Consider the following 21,316-nt stretch of genomic DNA (forward strand, 5'->3'; position numbering starts at 1 on the left):
ACAGACGATTATATACATTACAGGCATACCTCGCTTTATTGCACTTCGCACATACTGCCTTTTTCTTTTTTCTTTTTAACAAATTGAAGGTTTGTGGCAGCTCTGAGTTGAACAAGGCTTTTGGAGACATTTTCCCAACAGCATTTGCTTATTACTTCATGTCTGTATGTCACATTTTGGTAATTCTCACAATATTTCAAACTTTTTCATTATTGTTATATTTGTTATGGTGATCTGTGATCTTTGATGTTACTATTGCAAAAAAATTATGACTCATTAAAGGCTCCAGTCATGACTAGCATTATTTAGCAATGACTTTTTTTTTTTTTTTAAAGACTTCTATTTTATTTATTTATCTTTTGGCTGCGTCGGGTCTTCGTTGCTGCACGCGGGCTTTCTCTAGTCGCGGTGAGCGGGGGCTACTGTTCGTTGTGGTGCGCGGGCTTCTCATTGCGGTGGCTTCTCTTGCTGCGGAGCACGGGCTCTAGGCGCGCGGGCTCAGTAGTTGTGGCGCACGGGCTTAGTTGCTCCACAGCATGTGGGATCTTCCCGGACCAGGGCTCGAACCCGTGTCCCCTGCATTAGCAGGCAGATTCCTAACCACTGTACCACCAGGGAAGCCCCAATAAGTATTTTTTAATTAAGGTATGTACATTGTCTTTTTTAGACATAATGCTATCGAATATTTAATAGACTATAGTGTAGTGTAAACATAACTTTTATATATACCAGAAAACAAAAAACATTTGTGTGACTTGCTTTATTGAGATAACTGGTTTATTGAGGTGGTTGGGAACCAAACCCGGAATATGTCCAAGGTCTGCCTGTATAGTATATACAGTTCTCATCTCATGTAGAAGAAATTCTTGCATCCCTGCCCCAGACTGCTGACTCCTACACTCAGGCCCCCATGGCTCCTTGGACCTCATTTTCCACGCCCTCCCCTCCCCCACCCTGTTCTACCCTAGCCCTCCTTGCTGTTCCTCACACACTCCAGGCTCCCACCTCAGTGCCTGTGCCCTCTGCCTGGAGCACTCCCGGGAACCTGCAGCTCAGGCTCAACTGGGTTCCTGCTCCAATGTCACCCCGTCGCGGAGCCTCCCCTCCCAGCAGCCCTGCCCCTGTGCCTTAGTCTCTAGCATGACGAATGTTCATCTCATGGCAGGATGTAAACTCCCTGAGGGAATCCTACTGGCTTTCTCGCCATATCCCCATGCCTAGCCCAGTGCACAGCAGGTCAGAACACCCAAAACTTACTTAGAGATTTAACAAAGAAGCACATAACACTGAAACCTGCAGCTTTACAAATATTAACATCATCACAACCACCTGATGAGGCAGGTCCTACTGTTACCTTCATTTTATCCACAGGGAAACTGAGGTACAGAGAGGTTAAGTCATTTACCCAAGGTCACACAGCGGCGTCAGAATTCAAGCCCAGGCATCTGTCTTAGAGTCTGTGCTTTTAACCACTGCCTGTGTTGCTTGTATCATGTGCCGAATGAAGGTGTGGATGAGCATATGTTCCTTCGTCTAAAACAAATCCCATGCAGGTCAGGACGCCGCCGTGTGACCCTGTATAACTTTGTTGTACAGCTTCTAAAGTGTGTGAATGTAAACTAAACAAATGCATTTTAAAGAAAGGCATTGAGGAAGCCAGGGGAGGAAATGTACCAAAATCATCTTAGTGATCATCACTAGATAGTGGGATTTTAAAGTGATCATATTTTCCTTGCCATACCTGTATGTATTTTCCAAGTTTTCTGCCTGGGCTAACAATAGAATGATTCAGTTTTAAATGGTTGCCCTTCCAAAGAACATTCTAATGAAGGGGTCAGCAGCCCTGAGCCCTGCGTGGGAACAGCTCGGGGAAGAGGTGGGGCGGCATGGAGGAGGGTCACCCAGTTCCTGACCCTCATGGAGGTCTTCTCCCTCCGACCATCCAGGACATCATCGAGGGGGGCAACCTGCGCATCCCCCTGCAGGAGCTGCATCAAATGATCCTGACTCCCATCAAGGCCTACAGCTCCCCAAGCGCCACCCCCGAGGCTCGCCGCCGGGAGTCCCAGGCCTCACACCCTCCTTCGCTGATGGGCCCGGAGAGCCAGAGCCCCGACTGCAAAGAGAGCGCCGCGGCCGCGGGAGCCACGGCCACTGCCTCGGCTGGGGCCAGTGGCGGGCTCCAACCGCACCAGCTGAGCAGCTGTGACGGGGAGCTGGCTGTCACCCCCCTGCCAGAGGGGGATCTCCCTGGGCAGTTCACACGTGTCATGGGGAAAGGTAGGACCCGATTCTCCCGCCTCCCCTTTCCTCTTCTCGACACCACTGACCAGAGCTCCCAGTTCCCGAGAACCTTCCCCAGGGTGCTAGGCGAACTACCAGAGTACATGTCATTAGCCCATTTTACAGATGAGGAAAGTGTGGCCCGGAGAGGTTAAGGTATTTGGATCTGAACTTCAAGCTCTCTGATCCCCAAAGGCGTCTTCCTTCACCCTGGCTCCCTTCTCTCCCACTTCCTCAGACCAGGGCCTCCTGGGCCCTGCTGGCGGAGCGCTCATTGGGCCTTTGGACGCTCAGGCGGAAGGCAGCGTTCCCACGGGCCACAGAAGGTACCACAGCCACACTGTGTGTGTCTGTAGGGCAGCATAGAATTCCCACGTGGTCCTTCGGGTAAGAGCACCCCTTCTGCCTGCGACTGCCCTGTGCCCGGCCCTTGTGCACATATCCTTGACCCTGTCTGACACTAGAATAATTCGTGCTTGATGGGGTATTTCTCAAAAAATCTCGATTATTTAAAAAATGTAGTGAATACCAGTACCTTTCCTTTGGGAAGGGGAAACAAGTCTTTTCTCTTCCATTGTGCAATATTTCAGACCATTTAAAAGTGGGTTCTAACGAAAAGGACAGCTGAATCTTACAGGCGCAGTGAGACACTCCCTATGGTACACGTCCTTAAAAAGACTGAAATCTGTAGAAGTCTGGCTCAGAGGAGATGGTTTGTAGCGTCCCTTAGAGCTGAAATGCTGGTAGCTTCCTGGTCAGGGTAGGTCCCACCACCTTCTCACTCTCCCCCACCCCCAAGTGGGCTCTTTGCTGTGTGGATTAGAGCAGATGGCCCCATGGGTGGAGGTACAGGTGGGCGTGGTTACCTGAGAGTGTGGTACATCACCCCCTTTCCCTGTGACAAGACCCATGTGGGCTCTGCCCTCAGGGGACTCGCAGTCCTCTGACGTGGTGTCTTTTTAAATTTTAACTACTTTCAAATAAATTATAAAATTAATTCATGCTCTACATAAAAAAATCAAAGCTAAACAAAATAGTGAAAGGTGAAAAATACGCCCACCTCCACCCCAGGCCCTGCCATCTTACCGCTCTAAACGGTGCGGAATATCCCTTCAGAAACATTATAATCATATACAAGCTCGTGAGCATCCTTTTTACACACACACGGGTCTTGCTTACATGTTTCTCTGCAGCTTGTTTCTTTTACATTATATGCTTTCAGTATTTCTAGCAATACAAAAGCACCACCCCATTCTTTTTTAAAGGCTGCATACTATTCCCCTGTGTGCATAAACCGTAATTTAACAGGGCCACAATTAATGGGCATTGAGATGGTTTCCATGTTTTGTTATTACCAACAGTGCTATACTGAAAATCTACGTGAAATGGTATAAATGGGATTCTATGACAGATTGGTTATGCAGGATTAGGGAGAGAAAGGAATCCTGACGCCCGGTTTCAAGCTTCATGGCGAGGCATTTTTACTTCTCACTGACGTCTTTGTCAAACCATCTCCACCTGGCCTTCTAAACATTCCCATCAAAACCAGAGCATCAGGACCTCTAGGATGAGAATAGAATGGGCTACACTAGCGTGGCCATGACCTGTCCAGGGGGGTTGTGTCCTCCACCTGCAGACTAGGTCTGCTCTGTCTCTGCGAGAACTTCCTTGAGTGTGTCGGTGAATGTGAGCCTGTGCATGTATAAATGTGGGTATCGCTTTGAGAAAATCACCCTCCTGTGATTGAGTAGCAGGCTCCCTGCTCATGTGCGTGCCCACACACCTCACATCCTAAAAGATGTGCCAGCCTCGCTCCTCCAAATGAGATGTGCGGCTCATTCATAAAATTATGGCTCTTGCTCTCTGATAAGGGCTGATGGTCTTTAATGCCTTTGAACTCCCTCTCAAAAGGAACCTCTTTCAAAGACAGGGCTCCTGACGCTGCTGCATTCTTCCTCTCCCAGAGTGGGCAGGGTTGCAGAAGGCTTAATATAGAATGGTATGCGTGGAATTAACCAAAGGGGCTTCTGGAGGCAAGGGCTCCTGTGGTAACCAAGCCTTTGACTTCAGTGGAATGAGGAGCCTCCTGGCCTTTTTTTGTGAACGTGACATAAAGCCACAGTCACACATACCTCTCAAAATATTGGTCCTGAAAGGAAATCAGAGGCAGATCTCAGAGGTTAGGATGGGTGTACATTTCTCTCATTCACCTTCCCTTTTTTATTTTTTTAATTCCCAGTGTGCACACAGCTCTTGGTCTCCAGACCCGACGAGGAGAATATAAGTTCCTATTTACAGCTCATAGACAAGTGTCTAATCCATGAGGTGAGTAGTGACAGGTTTCACAAAACTGCTTTTTCTCATTGCTTAAAAGTGGTTCTCAGAGTTTCTGTGGTGTGATCATTTGGGTCTCCAACACCTTGTGTTTGAGTCGGGGGGGTCATTAATAATAGCTCGGGCAGAACTTGGCTGTGGTGGCTTCAAACCTAAACGCAGCTTGCGTATTACTCTGGGGTCCAAAGATTCACCTGGACTGAGCTCTGACTTGGGGGCAAATGCCTGAGAGAAACGTCCGGCTCCGGAAGCCTGCCCGAGGGACCGAGCCTGGGGAGGCCGACCACAGTCCTGCCACCTAGCCCTGGGGGTGTGGAAACATTTCCCCTCTGAGCTCAGGAAAATTGGATGAGGGCGGGGAGAAAAGGAGAGCATTCAGAAGAAATAACGTGTGTCTGTGTGTATGTTGTTTGGTGGTTATTCTGCTGTATTTTGACTTGTGATTCTTATAAGAATTGGTTTTATTTTCTTTTAATTTTTATTGGAGTAGAGCTGATTTGCAATGTTGCATTAGTTTCTGCTGTACAGCAAAGTGAATCAGCTATACGTATACATATATCCACTCTTTTTTAGATTCTTTTCCCATAGAGGTCATTTGCGTAGAGTTCCCTGTGCTATGCAGCAGGTCCTTATTAGTTATCTATTTTATATAAAGCAGTGTGTCTATGTCTGTCCCAATATCTCCCAATTTATCCCTCCCCCCACCCCGCTTTCCCCCTTGGTAACCGTAAGTTTTTGTTTTTTTTTACATCTGTGACTCTGTTTCTGTTTTGTAAATAAGTTCATCTGTACCATTTTTTTAGATTCCACATATAAGTGATAACATATGATATTTGTCTTTCTCTCTCTGACTTACTTCACTCTGTGTGACAATCTCTAGGTAGCCTCCACCCAAACTCCCACTCACCCTTTTCAATGTCCAATCCTCACACTGCTCTCATTTGGGCCAGCAAAAAAACAATAGGAAGGAGAGAAGGCAAGAACAGGGGATGGATTTTAGAGCTCATTCATTCTGTAGATATTTATTAAGTACCTAGGTCCTGCCCCTGGCTAGGGAGCTTCCTGTGGGAGGGGAGTGGGTGAGACAAAAGGAAAACAGGTCATCACACATATGACAATAAGGCCACCTCCGAGGAACTGGAGCCCAGGAGGTGTGGCGGGTACCTACCCAGAGCCCAGAGGCACTCCGTCCAAGCTAGACCTGAAAGGCGAGCAGAATCTTAGTGGGAAAGTCTTGGTCCGTGAGGAAGCGGAAGAGAGCAGTCCGGCAGAGGGAGCAGCGCTCGGAGGGGCGGAGGATGCTTGGAGTAGGCTTCAGCGGGGTCTGATCAGGGGAGCATTTACATTTCTGAAAAAGCAAACCAGAACCCTGCTTCCTCTCCCACGCCCACACTCAGCACTGAGCCTTGAAGATACTGCAGGATAAGTTCCCTCCCACCTCGCCTCCAGTCTGCTGAGCCCAGGAGACAAAGTAACCAGTCCTCCAGCTGCCTCCGTTGGATGGTACACTAGCTTCCTAATTGGTCCACACCAGCCCCGACACTGTGGCCTGGTGCTTCTCCCTTTCCTGCCATCCTGCATGCCCTCCCTGGGCATCCCAGCTCTCCTTTCTGTGTCTTTCCCCTTTTCCTCCCTGGAGCTCCAAGGGACAGGTGCCAGGGTGGCCCCGTGTGGGCTCATCTCCCCTGACTGCAGTGGAGGGGGGCGCGTCACTGACGGGAGTCACGGGCAGAAAGGAGCTTGTGCCCTGTCTGCTTGCCTGCATTCGTGTCAGGATGGAGAGGGGCCTGCTCTCTGCTTCGGGAGGGAAAATGGTGTTTGAGGCTTTTTATGATTTGAGTTTGAGTAGAAGGAACACGTTTGAATAATTTTCCACAGCCTCGGGTTATTCTGTGTGTGCAGAACCCACCCTCCCCGCGAGGCCCTGTCAAGGCACAGTCTCCATCCGGGCTGAAGACTCGCCGGGGCTCCGAGACACAGGGCTCCCTTTCACAGCCCGATCTTGCTGTTCTTTAGCCAGTGGATGGGAGGGTGTTGACTGCCGAGACACCTTCCTTCCTCCCCAGGGACAAAGGAGCCAACTCCCTAGAGGAGTAAAAGGACAGGAAAGTTCTGAATCTTATTTCTGAGACCAGTCACTTCATCTCCTGGATTATAAGCCCAGGCTTCTTGCCTCCTTTCCGTCTTGAGAAGGTTCTGGGAAGACGAGCTCTTGCCCCCTTTATGACCCTTGTAATCCAGCCACAAGAGCTGTAGGACACATCTTCATCCAGACAGACATACGGGTCTGAGCCTGACAGGGACAGAGAACTCAGAAGTGGCTGACCGGCTGTGTCTGGGCATTCTGGAGTCTGGAGTCTTCCTTCCCCTCCAGCCCCCGAGGAGGCTGCTGCCAGCACAACCCAGAGCTGCCTGGAGCCGGCTGAGATGAGGCGCTGGCATCCCAGCTGATAGCAGAGCTCCCACAACTGAGTGCTATTTGCAGGCACACACGGGAAGCAGCTCTCAGAAATCACTCATTACCAGCCACGGTCTAGCTCCTCTCCAAGCCTCCCAGCCGCAGCTCCCAGGACTGAGAACAGCTACACACTCAGCACTCCTGAGGGGCCCGTTCCCACCTGCAGCCCCAACTTCGTGAGCCTGTTGCCCCGCTGCTGAGTGGATGAGCTGACCTCTCTGAGGGGGCATAAACATTTCCACCTTCTTGGGTGCTCCTTGCCGCCATGGGAGATGTCACATATGAACCGGTGTCCCTGGAAGCACTTTGAATGCACGTCTGTAAAGTGAGCCATTTACTCCTTTGTCGCTTGGAAACTCAGGTGGGCTCCAGACCAGCTCGGTGTTGTAGTTTTGAGACCTCGAAGACATTGGTTGGAGTTTAAGGCCAGGGTTGAATACCAAAGCTTATGAATGTGATGGACTTTCATATGCTGCCACCAAAGGGCTGGTCCGTGCAACCGAAAATCCTAGTCAGGGTCTGTGGGTAGCACACAGTGAACCACGACGAAGAGCCAGGCATGTTCTGAGTATCCTAAGTGCCCTTCGTGTGTGAATTTCATTTAATCCTTACAAGATCCCTTTGATGAGGTATTATTAACCTGAGTTTTTAGAAGGAGCTGAGTCTCAGGTAGAGGAACTTGCATAAAGATGTGCAGGGATTCAAGCCCTGCCCATTTGCATCCAGAGGCTTCCACTGACCCACTGGGCTGGACTCTCCTCTCCTCCCCAAGTCATCTTGACCAGCGCACCTGCATCTTGTGTCCTTGCTCAACATTTGGCTGAATAAGCTGGTCAGAGGCAGAATCTACCCATCCCTTTATTAGTCTAGCAGAAATGCTTGCCTTTTGCAGTTTTTGAAGCTATTCCTGTATAGCTGGACACTCGCTGAACATCACCAGCAAATGAGAGGGACCACAGAGGAGAACCACGTCCTCACCTTTTAGCCGTGAGACCATCCACCATGCACCTTAAGGCGTGTCAGCACATTTTTCTCTAACGGGGCACTGAGTGCCTGCTGGGGAAGTCCACCTTGATGACTGTGCTCAGTGGCATCTGGCTAAGGTCAGCCAGGAGGAAGGGGTTTGCAAGTCGTCAGTACCTTTTCCACAATATGACTCACGTCTTCTTGCTTTTGTTCACATAGCTCTCCTGTGCTCAGGTCCTTAAAGATGAAATGTCATTGGAAGAAAATAAAACTGTCGTTTTTTTCTGTCTGTTTAAGGAATCTGTTTCCTTTACGGGAAACAGGCATATAGTCTGTTACTCTAAGTATTCATTTATTTCTACTTAAAGTATTTCATGCTTTATTGACAAAACTACTTGGGTATGGTATCTCCATCACTGTTACTGCTAGTCAGTCAGATCCAGTGGATTTATGACAGTGCGTGGACCACAGTTCTAGGCATTTGACAGGGGTTTCCTATATTGCATGTGTGGTCCTCACCGTCTAGAACACTGCATGGCCATGGCTTATCTGCAGCAGAATTCCCAGGGCACTTGCTGCAAACACAAACCCCCTAGACTCCTCTCCATATCTATGAAATCAGGCTCTGGTGGGGAGAAGGGGTTCAGAAATCTGCATTTTAACAGTCTCCTGGGGGGATCCTAATATATCATGAATTTGAGAGTCCCTGCCTTGGGGTCTCATAGCCCCTGTGAAGTCCTTCCCTGGGCTACGCTTGAGTACATAAGGCTGTACACACAAAGACACATGATATAGGTGAGAGTGCGTTACGTATGGGGCAGTAGGCACAGCATCCCCAAACACCAATTTTACTAGAAAAGACTTGAGAAGGCATCAGATCTACCCATTTTCCTAAACCTTACACAAAATTTAGGTGAGGAATGGCGCACTGGGGTTGTGTAGAGCATGGGGCCCTTTACCTGGAGATTTCTCAGCAGAGGCCAGACACGCCGAGAGTACATTCCCTTTTCTGAAGCCCCACAGACCACTCCAGGGTGAACACACACCGTCAAGCAGATTGATTTTTTGGAGTGGTTTAGCATTTCCATGGATTATGAAAATGCCTGTAAAAGCCCGAGCAGTCAACAATCAATTTTGCAATTCATTCTTGGTTAATAAACAGAGTCCAGAGTGGAGTCAGGGGAAAGTGGAAAGAGGGTATGGATCTGCCAGAAATGCAACCAAAATCGAGGGTTGTCAAAAGCTTAATGCATGTACCTTACCAGGCACCTCCAATGTCAAATAACTTGAATTTTCAGTACAGGCAGCTCCCCAATAAAACTGACTGCTGTTTGGAGCAGGTTGGAAACAAGGTGAAGAAAAGGCAGCTGCAGGACTCCGATGTTTCCCCGATTAATCGCGTGTTTCTCCCTCTAATGCCAGTCTGCGTCACCCATTAAAAAGTCCTGTTTGTTTTGCAGGCATTTACAGAGACACAGAAAAAACGATTGTTGTCATGGAAACAGCAGGTGCAGAAGCTCTTTCGGTCTTTCCCTCGGAAAACCCTTCTAGACATATCAGGATATCGACAGCAAAGAAAGTATGTTGGGATTTCAGTCTTTGTACTGCATGGTGGTTCCAGTACCTCACTGTCTGCTTAGGTTCCAGGGGCAGGACTACACAGGGCATCATTCCTTGTTTATCAGGGCGCCCTGTGACAAGTCCAGATCGCATTCCTTAAACAGGTGGGGTTGGGAAAAAGCTGTAGAGGGAAAGAATTCCCAGAGGAAGAGCTGAATGTGATCTTGGGCAACTCAATTTACATGGTCAAAATGACGGTATTAGTCTGGATGGGCATCAAGTGGGGAGTGGGTACGATTTAAGGAATGTCCACAAAACACTTGGTGGTTTAGCCACAACAGGGGGGCTCTGAAAGGACAAAAACGGGTTGTTCTCTCCACACCTTAAGTGGTAGTGTAATTTTTTCTCCCTTCTGGCTGCAGACAAGCTAATTATAGTTGGTGGCAGGGTGAAGAGCCCAGTGCTAGTCTATTTTGGTCTGAGCTGCAATCTAAGAGTGGAGCAGTGCCATTCTTGATTTTTCATAGTACTTCAGCTTCTTGGATGCAGTTAAAAATAAGCCTCGTTGTACTTTAGAACCCATTGCCTTAATCTGGTTTTAAATTGAGGAATCTAGTTGCATATTAAAGGTGAATTACAGTGACAATCTGGGGGAGGAATCACGGGGAGGGGTAGAGGGAAGCCTTGAACAATGACAGGGAGTTTTGGGGAGACAAGGGAATGACGATTATGCAGATATGCTGAAAAATCAACATTCTGTTTTACTTTTTTCAACATGAGCAGATAAATACTCATTTTTTTCACTTGCACCTAGCAAGTTCTGAATTCATCTCTCAGTGCATATGTAGAAGCTCTGTCTGGGTTAAAATGTTGGGCCTTTATTTGCATAAGTGTGCCTTGGAACGTCACTGTTTTATAAATTACTTCAGGGAGATAAGGCCAGTTGGAACTTGCGAAAAGTCTTCATTGAAGATTAATGTAAAAATTGAAGTGTTATCATATTCCAGCATAGATAACACAGTTATTTATTAAACAAACATTTAGCATGTACTTTGTGCCAAGTGGGTATCCAAGCACTTAAGAATATTAATACATTTAATCCTTGCAACAGCCATATGAGGTAGAGGTGCTTATTATCAACCCCAATTTACGGAAGAGTTGGGGGGCAGTGGCATCCGGGATTTGGACCAGGCAGGCCAGCGTCGGCTCCAGAGTCAGTGCTCTTAACCACTGCGGTTGCCGGGCAGCTCTCCTGGTCCCCGGATGATGTGCAGAAAAGAGAGTCAGACAAAACAATACTCTACTGCCAGCTCCTTGGCCCCAAGCCTCCCTGGAGGGTTGGGCTGGACCACCTGTGCACCCTGAGGATTCCTGGGGGCCCAGATGAAAGGCGAGGCCTGCTCCTTAGCCTTCTTCCCTGGGGCTGCCCCCTTCCCAGGCTCTCCCTCTTCTTGACCCCCAAGAAAGGGGAGGAAGATCCGGACCCCTCTTGCAACACCAGGCCCTTGGGAGACAAGTTCCAAGAGGAAGAAGGAATTCAGAAGTTGAAGATGAAAACAGAGCTTTCAAGCTCTTTTGTCTTCCGCCCCAAAGTGCCATCCGCTGCTTCCGTCTGCCCTGCTCTGTCCTTGGTCCACATCACTGTTCCCCTTAACCTTGACTCCTCTACAGTGTTATTAACTGACGCTTGAATTGGGCTAACCCAAGGTTTGCCAGATTGGTCCTCCTTTTATTGATTAGATCAGAATGAATTCACTCATCAATTATGGATGTTCAACTGGAAGTTGCTGAAGCTCCAGAAATAATTCATTCTCGTAAATATTACCTCTGGGATCTTTTTATGCTATTAATTTGCTTTGAAGACCTGTTTTTCCCATAATACAAAGGTAACTGCAGCCCAGCCCCTCCTTGAATGATCACAAATCCCAAATTAATTGGTTCTTATTAATGTTATTTTATCAGTCGTTTCATGCATTTCAAGGAAATGAACTCGGTTGGTTAGATGTAGGAAAGCACAGAAAGACACAGATGGGCAGAGCAAGAGAATGAGAAATGAAAACTGACGTTTGTCACTTTGTTCTCTCCCTAGAAAGAATGATTATTTCATTAAGCCTAGTGATCTGAAGTGACTTAAGCTTTCACTCTGGTTACCAGCAGTGGCAACCCTCAGTAAGCCTGACTTTGTAATAACCAAGTTTAGGACACCACGGTGAGATCCACCGTCATTCGACGGCCTAACCAAATTCTCCCCTCCATCCAGCCTATCCCCAAAATGTTCTGGGCTCTACCAGCTCTGCGAATGCTAGCTTTAGGAGTCCACGTTTCTCCCGTGACTAAATGTCCCATTACAGAATCCTCTGCCTACATATATGGCTTAAGAATACAGTCTTGCCTGCCTGGAAGCACAAACCATTTTAGCATCACTCGCTGACTGCTCTGTTTTGCATATGAAATAACTTTTTAAAAATCCAACCAAAAAGGAAGATGAGCAAAAAAGCTGTCTGCACTAAATAAGGAAAAATCTTAGGAGAATACTAAATCATCCTACCAGGTGGCCAAAATTCTGGCTCCAAAAACCAAAGGACTAGTTTTCATAGTTTAAAAAACAAAAACAACGCCCACCCCCCCCAAAACAGTCACTTGATCCTTGTCTCCACCTGTCACATGTTGTCCATACTCCAGAGGAGGTCTCTTCCATCACTTGAGATGACTTCTGCTCCTCTGGGCCTGAATTTCTTCTTTCAAACCAAACATTTTAAACCTTAGTAAAAGAAGGAAGAAAGGGGGAGAATGGGAGAAAGAATGAGATAAACCAAGAGACCTAGAACCCGTGAGTGTCCTTCTCACCACGTGTACATGAGCCTCTGACTGGAATTGGGAACCATTCTTTTGGGTCACAAAAGCCTAGAAGTGGAAAAACACAGCCCAGAAATCAGTTGCCACCAGCTCACCGTGGCATTCTCTTCCCTGCTCCCGCCCCCACCCCAGGAAATTTAGGAATTCTAAGGAAGAAACACTTTCTGAGATCAACTGTGCTGATGACTTAGATGCTCCACCCCACCACACACACACACACACACACACACACACACACACACACACACACACACACACACACACACACACACACACACACACACACACACACACACACACACACACACACACACACACACACACACACACACACACACACACCCCTCTCTCCCTCAGGAAATAACTGTTTTGCAGCACCTCCCCTCCCCATCATCTGGTTAAACTACGTCAGCTCTGTCTCCTGGAGTCTCCGCACAGGCTTGGTACAAACCTCCCCTGTGTGGCTGGGAAAGCAAGTCTATTCCATCTTGTGGCCATCGGAGGTAAAGCATTTTGACTGAAACATCAGTGAATGACTAAAGCTGACTCTTCTTGGAAAGAATGTGCTGGTTCCTGAAACCCTGCTGGCTGCTGTGCACCCTCCCAGAACTTGAGGCCTGCTGGAGAGGACGAGTTCTTCAGCACTGAGGTCACCAGACCAATGGGAGCACGGTGTCCGAGCAGGATGCCATGGGTCCGCGGCTGCCTCCCTGCGTGGACCCAGGCGAAGCCTGTGACCTCCGGGTCTTTCTCTGGGGAGGGCCTGAGGAGTGGGGAACAGTCAGTGTCCTAGGTCCAGAGCGATTGCAAACATCATCATCTTCATTCTCATATCCCTCCTCTTCACCTGGAGTCAGAGCCCCAGACATGGGGTCAGCTCTCCTATTTGGAGAGGTGATTATAATGCCAGAGACTCACCCATTCGTTCACTCAGCCTGCATTTACCGCCAGGGGCTGATCCAGGCAGGAGGGACCTGCAGGGTTGATGAGGACAGACACCATCTTTTTTCTCATGGAGCTTACGTCCTAGTGGGGCTCAGAGGCCACTCCTTGCAAGTCTGCTGTACAGACAGACATCAGAACCGGACTGTGGTCTGAAGGAAGGGGCACAGATCCTGGCTCTGCCGCTTTCTTACCGTGTGGCCTCTTGACGGGAACGTGAGTGCTCAGGGCCCGTGACACAGTAGAAGAAGGCTGTAGAGCACACGGGTTAACCTTCTGGGCTCAGAGTCCAGCACTGCCCCCCAATGGCTGTGTGATCTTTGAGAAATTATTAAGCTCTCTGTTTTACTTCTCCAGCTGTAAATGGAGATAGAGTGCCTATCTCATAGGATTGTCGTGAGGATTGAAGAATCAACATCAAAGTCCCAGGGCGGTGCACGTGATGTTAGCTCTCAGATGTTAGCTGTCATTTAGTCATAGAACCCTGACCCCCGTAGACCTCATAACGGTCAAAATGTGAGCAGACCCCAAGGAGGCATCCTGCTGGCAGCCCCGGGGGTTGGGAAGGACTGAGGGTGACTGATGGCCTCTGTTCTTCCCTCTTGGCTCTCACAGCCGCGGCTTCGGGCAGTCCAACTCCCTCCCGACGGCTAGCTCTGTGGGCGGTGGCATGGGCAGGCGGAACCCACGCCAGTACCAGATCCCCTCCCGGAACGTCCCTTCCGCCCGCCTTGGCCTCCTGGGCACCAGCGGATTCGTCAGCTCCACCCAGCGCAACACCGCGGCCAACCCCGCCATCATGAAACAAGGAAGACAGGTCTGCTCGGCTCCGGGGAGGAGGGTGGGCAGGCCCAGCTCGGGGCCTGAGGCTCCGGACGTCCCCCCAGACAACCCCAAGGCGAGAGGAGAGGCCCAGGGGGGCTAGACTGAGGACAGTTGTCCCCGTGGCTCAGAGGTTGTTTGCACTGTTTCTCGGGAAGACAAAGCGAGGCCACGGCAGCAACTGGCTCCGTGGGGATTTTGTTTAGGCTGCCCCACGACCGCTTTAACCTTGGGGGCCCTGCACACGGGGGGCCTTTAGGAAGAAATGCAAGACCTATTTCTTCTTTGCCTTGATCCTTGACCTGCCCCAGCAGATCCCACTGCCTTCCAAATTTGGCTTCCAGAGCATCTGAGGGCTTTCTTAGCCTTTTTATCTGAGGTAAATAGCTCCTTTGTCGTGGTCCCAGCTGTGGTGGAGAACCCACAGGAAGGAGCCTGAGAAAGGCTGTCAGAGGGAGAATTGAAACATTCTCAGGCGGTCAAGGCCAGGCTGCCCAGAGATTCTCACCGTGGGATATAGAGCCACAACCTCTGTCCCCTGGGTCCTCGTCCCAGTACTCCCATCCTCCCACCCAGTGCCTCCCACCTGTGTAGCCCCTGCTTTGTGGGGACTCTGCAGGTCGGGGCTGGGGTTAGAGGGACACCAAGTGAGTCTGAGGTTCTGGGTTGTCATGAGAAACTAAGGGATGAGAGCTTGATTTACAAAACAGGAAACAGTTCCTGGCAAGACAGGCAGGATTCACTCCCCCTAGGGAAACAGCACAGGGTAGGAAAAAGCCCCACTCTCTGACCATTGTGGGAAGCCCCCAGATGGGTCCAAGAGGAAATCACTGCTAGGACACCCGCGTAATAATAAACACACAAGCTGAGTTGTGCCAGCTCTTTGCCAGCTGAGAGGTTCTTTTTTCTCCTCCTTGCTTTGTAGTAAATTGTAAGAATCTCAGAGAGAAAATCAACTGAGAGCCCTGAAATAGTTTGTGCTCTTCGTTGCAGACATTTATAGAACTCCCCCCATTTCCTAGAAAAGTGATAGGAAAAGCAAAGGCAACAGAAGGGATAAAAAGAGTTTTGGAGCTAGCAAGGGAGATTGGTGTCCAGATTAAGTTGAGGCTTAGAGAGGAGCCTGGGGCTGAGGACGTTTCGCCGGGGGGTGGGGGGGAAGGGGGGGACTGAACGGAATCTAAAGCCCCTCTCTCTGAATAAGCAGATGGATTGTGCTGGCCTATAAGCCCTTTCCCAGAAGTTAGCAGAGAGTCCTCCCAGGGTACTTGCCTCCTGGATTCTGGCTGGGCCCCCCCACCCCAGGTGTCCGGACTAATGGGTTCTGCTTTCGTGTTTCTCCCTAGAACCTCTGGTTCGCCAACCCCGGGGGCAGCAACAGCATGCCAAGCCGCACCCACAGCTCAGTCCAAAGGACCCGCTCACTGCCTGTGCACACTTCACCACAGAATATGCTGATGTTCCAGCAGCCAGGTAGGGCCCGGCCCTCCATCCCTCGCTCTCCTCTCGGGGAGGTCAGGTCGCCAAAATAGATGCCCCAGTGAACCCAGGCAGAAAGTGCTTAGCCTCAACTGTCACCGTGCATTCTTTTGAGCTTATAGAAGCCTTTCCTTTTTTAAACCGTGTCTTGCCAGCATGAATAGCGGCTGGTTGGCGGGGAGCCAGCACACGGAGCTCGAGTTGGTTGTGATCTGTTGGGGGTATTTTTGATCCTAGTTATATTTCTAGATTGATGAACCCGGGGATATTACTGGGGGGTTTTCAGGGGGGAGTTGGGAGGGGTTTCATGCGTAGTGTGTGTGCCGTTGGTATATACGTGGGGGGATGTGCAGATAGTGAGACAGAAAGAAAACTTGACAGTGCGGATGCTGAGAGACCTCTGCCTGGTTTGGGAGTTCCTTGCACACGTGACCGCTGATCCAGCCATCTTCCCTTTACTTGGTTAAAGAGCAGCTTGGTGCACCTCATGTCAATTTCGCCTTTGCCCACGCCTCCTCAAACAGAGTAGCCAGAATTACATGCAGCCAACAGATGCCTGCACCTTCTTCTGTGCAGACAGTGACCTCTTAGACTCCATGAGTAATGCAAAGCCCCGCAAGCAATTACTACATGGGTCGCACCTGGAAGAAGGTCCTCACCCTGGGTAGACGTGCTCTGTACCATGTCTTACAGGAGTTTGAGGGGAAATGTCACTGTGGCCTGGGTGGGGAAGGAAGCTTCTTAGAGTCATAGGTGAGCTTCAGGGAGCAGAGGGTGAAAAGAGGAGCGTGTAGTTGCAAGCAGAAGGAGCTAAGAGAGCAAGACTGCAAGGGTATCGAGTCCCACGGCGGCTTGGCAGAGGGGTTAGGCTGAAGTAGCGGCAAGTAGACCAAGGGAGCTGGAAAGACTGCAGCCAAAGGTGGGATGCTGAATCCAAGGCCGAGGAGCTCAGACTCCAGCTGCTCTCAGTGAGGAATCGGTAAAAGATTTTGAGCAGGGGCGTCAGACAGGGCTAAGCATGGAGGAGTGAAGGGAAGTCAGGCTGGAGGAGGAGAGGCCACCAAGGAGAAGGGCGGGTGCCGATAGCAGGGAGCCACCAGGGCATAAGGTATGTCAGGAAAGGACGGGACGTCCACAGAGTCCAGATGCTGGTTTAAAGTTGCTTCTTGACGGGCATCCCTGGTGACGCAGTGGTTGAGAGTCCACCTGCCGATGCTAGCGGACATGGGTTCGTGCCCCGGTCCGGGAAGATCCCACGTGCCGCGGAGCGGCTGGGCCCGTGAGCCATGGCCGCTGAGCCTGTGCGTCCGGAGCCTGTGCTCCCCAACGGGAGAGGCACTTCTGTTTTAAAGCTCCTTTTCTTCATTTTGATACTTGCTGTCTTTCTTCCCAGGAAGAAATACTTGATAAAAATTTGGGGGTTGTGAAGGCCTTCTCCCTGGGTCATTTAGTCCCAGCCTCTGTTTTCATGTAGAATTATGTATAATCCATTCCCAGTAAAAAGAGAATCTGGACAAGACTTGAAGACATCCTGGGCACGAGACCTTTCACCTTAAATAAATAGTTCACCCTGACCTCAGCCCCAGGACTGCAGCCCAGCCACCGTGCAACCTCACGGGAGCCCTCGCGTAGCCGACCACTCTCTTCCAATCCTAACATACCTGTAGACTTCTCCATTGTTTCCTATCTCTTTTTTCCTCCCTGCAGCTCTCTTCCAAGTCCTCAGTCACCCTCTTTGTCCCCCATCTTAATTGGGCAGACCAGGCCCACCAGGAAGAGCTGGGCCATCCCTGGGAGAAGAACCATTTGGGTCTGTTGGTCTGAATCCTCCACCTGCACTGTTTCCCCTCTGCTCTTATACAGCAACGCTGAACAGTTGGCTTATGCTCAGGTCAGCTATGACCCTGAGATTGTCTCCACCCTCTTCCCGTGAAGCCTCTTGTTCCCATAGTTAAAGAATCAAATACTACCGAACAGCTTATAAGAGAAGATGACTCCCCCTTGCCCTCCCCTCCCAGCCCACAGTCCCATCTCCAGAAGCAGCACTTCCAACTGTTTTCAGTTTTCCTGGTAGTTATCTGCAAGTCTCTCAATAATGTTCTTCACATACTGGACTTAGAACCCTTGGGTTATTGTTGCTGTTTTAATTAACCTCTCACCCGAGCATGACAAACCCACTTCTAGCAAGGCCCTGATGAGGCAAGGCATTTCTGGTAACCACGGCCCGGGGACAGGACTGCTCCATATTTCCTGACTGCAAATACCCTGGTTAGGGCTCAGCAGAAGCCACTCCTAAGTCCTGCCCAGCACCCTTGGCCCATGTGGGGTGGCTATTCCTGAGACATGGCCATGAAAGGCAAGGCAGGGCATAGCTGTGACCCAGGATCCCTGGCTAAAGGGAAAGCAGGCTGCAGAAAGTCCCCGCATGGGTGCAGAAAGTTCCTCCTCAGCCTTTGCATCTAGGGCCTGAGGGCCAGGGGCTGGGACTAGACCATAAGCCTCACATCAGGTAGGCAGAAATCAGGACGGCAGAAAGCGGCTTTCATCTTTACACAAGCAGTAGTAATTGTGAAGGCAAAGCGGAATAGAGATGTGCAACCAACCCAAAATTAGATACTCAGAAAACTGTGCTACATTCCAACATAGTGGTTTCCTCATGGCCATTAGATGTCTTCAAAGCACCCATTTTGACCCATCTGAGCAAATCTTGAAGACTACAATACATTCTAAGGAAGTTTGGATTCTATAAACTTCAAATAATCCCATCAAGATGATGGAATGTCTCCAAAGAATAAAGAAAAGCCTGGGGGCTAGAACCAGCCTCCAAGTTGTATATCAATTCATCAGTCACCTTGCTTGAATTTGCGAGACACTTCTTTCTTTCCTGGACCTACAGAATCCGTGGGCCCCTTGGAGGCCAGGGCAGGAGGGGTGGTTCTCCACTTCATTCCCATGTGGACAGATTTAAAATGTTTGCCAGGACAAGCCAGGAGAGCCATCGGTGATTGTTGCCTCTTGCTGGCCTGTGGGATGAGTAAGAAACATGAAGCTAGTCCTCCCGGAGAGGAGGACAGGGTCTGATACCATCACCGGGGGGTGACAAGCTCAAAATCAGGGTGGCGCCTGGAGAGAGGGGTCATGTTTCTCCGAGAGGTAGGGTGTTTTCCCAACTGGAAAATTAGTTTGGAAACTGCTCGCAGAATGACACCTTATCTTGGAAGCAGACCCTGCTGACCCGGGCTCCGCCACCCTTGGGATCAGAGAGGATCTCAGAGCAGCCCTGGCGTGACACTAGGAGGCCACGGAAGCTCCTCACCACCTAGAGGGCCTGACGGGAAAGGGCAGAGGGGGCCAGCAGCTGACTTCAAAGGAAAAGCATGGAGAAAGGTAGATGGGGCAGCCTCACAGGGGACCTCATCCTTCCCTTGCACAAAACCATGTGCAAACTACCTTTGGTGCTGGACCACCCAGATGTGAGATGGGTAAGGCAGTGCCTTACCTGGCAGCATTTCATGATGTGACATATCTGTTCTCCATCGCAAACCTCCCCTATGCAGCGGCTCATGACTGGAATCCTTCCATCACTAGAATACCTGGGAGCATAGTGCACAAAGCTGTTATCATTGCTTTCTCCTTAGTGTGAGTGAGTTTCAGACTGCTTCCAGAGAACCGCCTTTAGAAAGAGGGGAGAGGGGGAGTGCCGTCAGTGCACTGGCTCCGCTGAGGGGACGGAAGGGGCTGCCCTGCAGAAGCAGAGGCCAGAGCAGGGACCCACTTAGAGTACCTGATCAACATTTGCTCCCTCCTTCTAGTAATCCAAGGCAAACAGCCCTGCTCAGGACTGACAGAGGATGGGCAGGGAGATTGGCAAATGAATCAGTTCTATCACAGCCAAGAACCCAGCTGGGTCTGTGCCCCACTGCTTCTGAGAGCCAAATTCAGAGAGACCGACTTGAGGCAAGATGGTACAATAGTGTCGTGTACCATAGTCTGCTCATCATTTTTTGTGAAAATGTGGGTCCCATAGGATTTCCGCAGCACTTTAGTTCTGCAGGTCTAGGAGTGAGGTCCCCAGAGAAGAGCTCCGTTCCCCACAGCAGATTCAGGGAGCGACTGCGTACCTGTGTTCCCTGCCGCCTGCCCACCACTACCAGCTCTGCACGGCCGCATTGGCCCATTTACCTGCCCGCACTGATCTCTTTTCCTTTTAACACCGTTCTCCCCCTTTCCTCTTGGTTCCCGCCTTCCCTTTATCTTCCTTCCTCCCCTCATCACAGTTGTGTAGCTCCCACTTCTGCATTCCCTGCCCCTTCCTCAAGAGACCGACTTTCCTCATTTCTCACCTTCCAGCAACCCACTTCTCACTCAACCAGACTCAAAGCCCTCCTGGTTTACTCAGCAGAGTGGCCTCAGCTGTCATTGGCAAAGTGGGATTCTCAAGGTTTTTCCTAGAATGCCCCAACCTGCTGCTTATTCTAAAGTCCTAAGAACACTGACCTCTTTACCTCAGCCTCAGGGACTTGGAGAGAGAGGCAGAAGGACACTTCAGGCCAGGTGGACCCTGCAGCAACACCTCCTTAGGGATGGGCGCTGCTTCCTTCCGGAATCCTCTTGACCCTGGGCCTGAACAGCAGTCCCTGTTCTTGTGGGACTTCTGAAAAGGCACAATTTGAAAGTCCCACATCAGCCTAGACTTTGGGCATCCTAGAACTGGGGATCCTCAAATACATCCTAAATACTGGAAGGGTCTGATGGGGAGGGGAAGAATCCCTCGTACTCAGAGATGCCATCTGAGCTAAGGAAACAGCCCTGCTCAGGCAACAGGACAGAAGGCTCAGAGTCTATCCTTTTTGCCCTCCCGAAGACTCGAAACTACACCTGCCTGGTCTGTTACAGCTGGGGGCCCAGGATAAACGCGATGAGCCCCCAGGCTGAGCAGAAGCAAGGACAAGAGTTGGTCTGTGGTCCAAGTGGACCTGTGGGCAGGAGCTGCCCACACGCTTAGTCGGGGCATGGAGAGCTCTGCCCACCAAGCCACCCGTGGCTGAGGGCTTACAGCTGAGATGGAAGCTGCTCTTCACCCGTCTGGTCTCCCTCTGTCTCCTGTGTGCGGGGAGATGCCACGGATCTGTTTTTATCAAATACACAATTAAAAAGTCACACTATTAGGAAACTCTGGAGTGTGAACATACGGGCTTCTCCCAAGACTTAGAATTTTTCAAAGCTGCTCTGAGAGTGGTTAGGAGTCATGACTCCCCCGTGCAACAGAGGGAAGAGCTGGAGGATAAAAAGCAAGCGTGCCGACTTTCAACCTAAAAGAGCAGCCACTAGGGTTTGGAGATTCTGGAGCAGAGAGCCCCACATTTCTCAGCCCCCCTTTTTTTGGAACACGCAATCCCAGGCTTGGAAAATGCCATTTTGCTGCGTGTTGGCAAGAAATCCTGCAGCTGAAACACTTCTCTCCAAATGTCGAGCATCTTTATTTATCCAAATCTCTCCACAGTGTTTGTTTAAAGGGGAGTGCTAGAGAGTAAACTAAATTTTACAATGAGCATATGGATGGCTGTAACTGCTGGGGTTTTTTTTTTTTTTTTTTTTTTTTTTATTTTCTTTTTT

At 50.0% G+C, this 21,316-nt stretch overlaps 1 protein-coding gene across 2 annotated transcripts in view; it reads left to right on the forward strand.

Annotated features, from left to right (window-relative positions):
• The window catches only part of SAMD4A (sterile alpha motif domain containing 4A), a 217,336-nt gene that overhangs the window by 187,822 nt on the left and 8,198 nt on the right, over positions 1 to 21,316 (forward strand). For both annotated transcript variants that reach the window (XM_024734791.1, XM_024734790.1), the window contains 5 exons: positions 1,947 to 2,280; positions 4,523 to 4,608; positions 9,502 to 9,620; positions 14,015 to 14,216; positions 15,568 to 15,694. In XM_024734791.1, the coding sequence (XP_024590559.1) occupies positions 1,947 to 2,280; positions 4,523 to 4,608; positions 9,502 to 9,620; positions 14,015 to 14,216; positions 15,568 to 15,694 (868 nt within the window). The remainder of the gene's footprint in view (positions 1 to 1,946; positions 2,281 to 4,522; positions 4,609 to 9,501; positions 9,621 to 14,014; positions 14,217 to 15,567; positions 15,695 to 21,316) is intronic.

Source organism: Neophocaena asiaeorientalis, unplaced genomic scaffold (assembly GCF_003031525.2).
Source record: "Neophocaena asiaeorientalis asiaeorientalis breed wild unplaced genomic scaffold, Neophocaena_asiaeorientalis_V1.1 scaffold547, whole genome shotgun sequence".
Classification (NCBI taxonomy): Eukaryota; Metazoa; Chordata; class Mammalia; order Artiodactyla; family Phocoenidae; genus Neophocaena; species Neophocaena asiaeorientalis.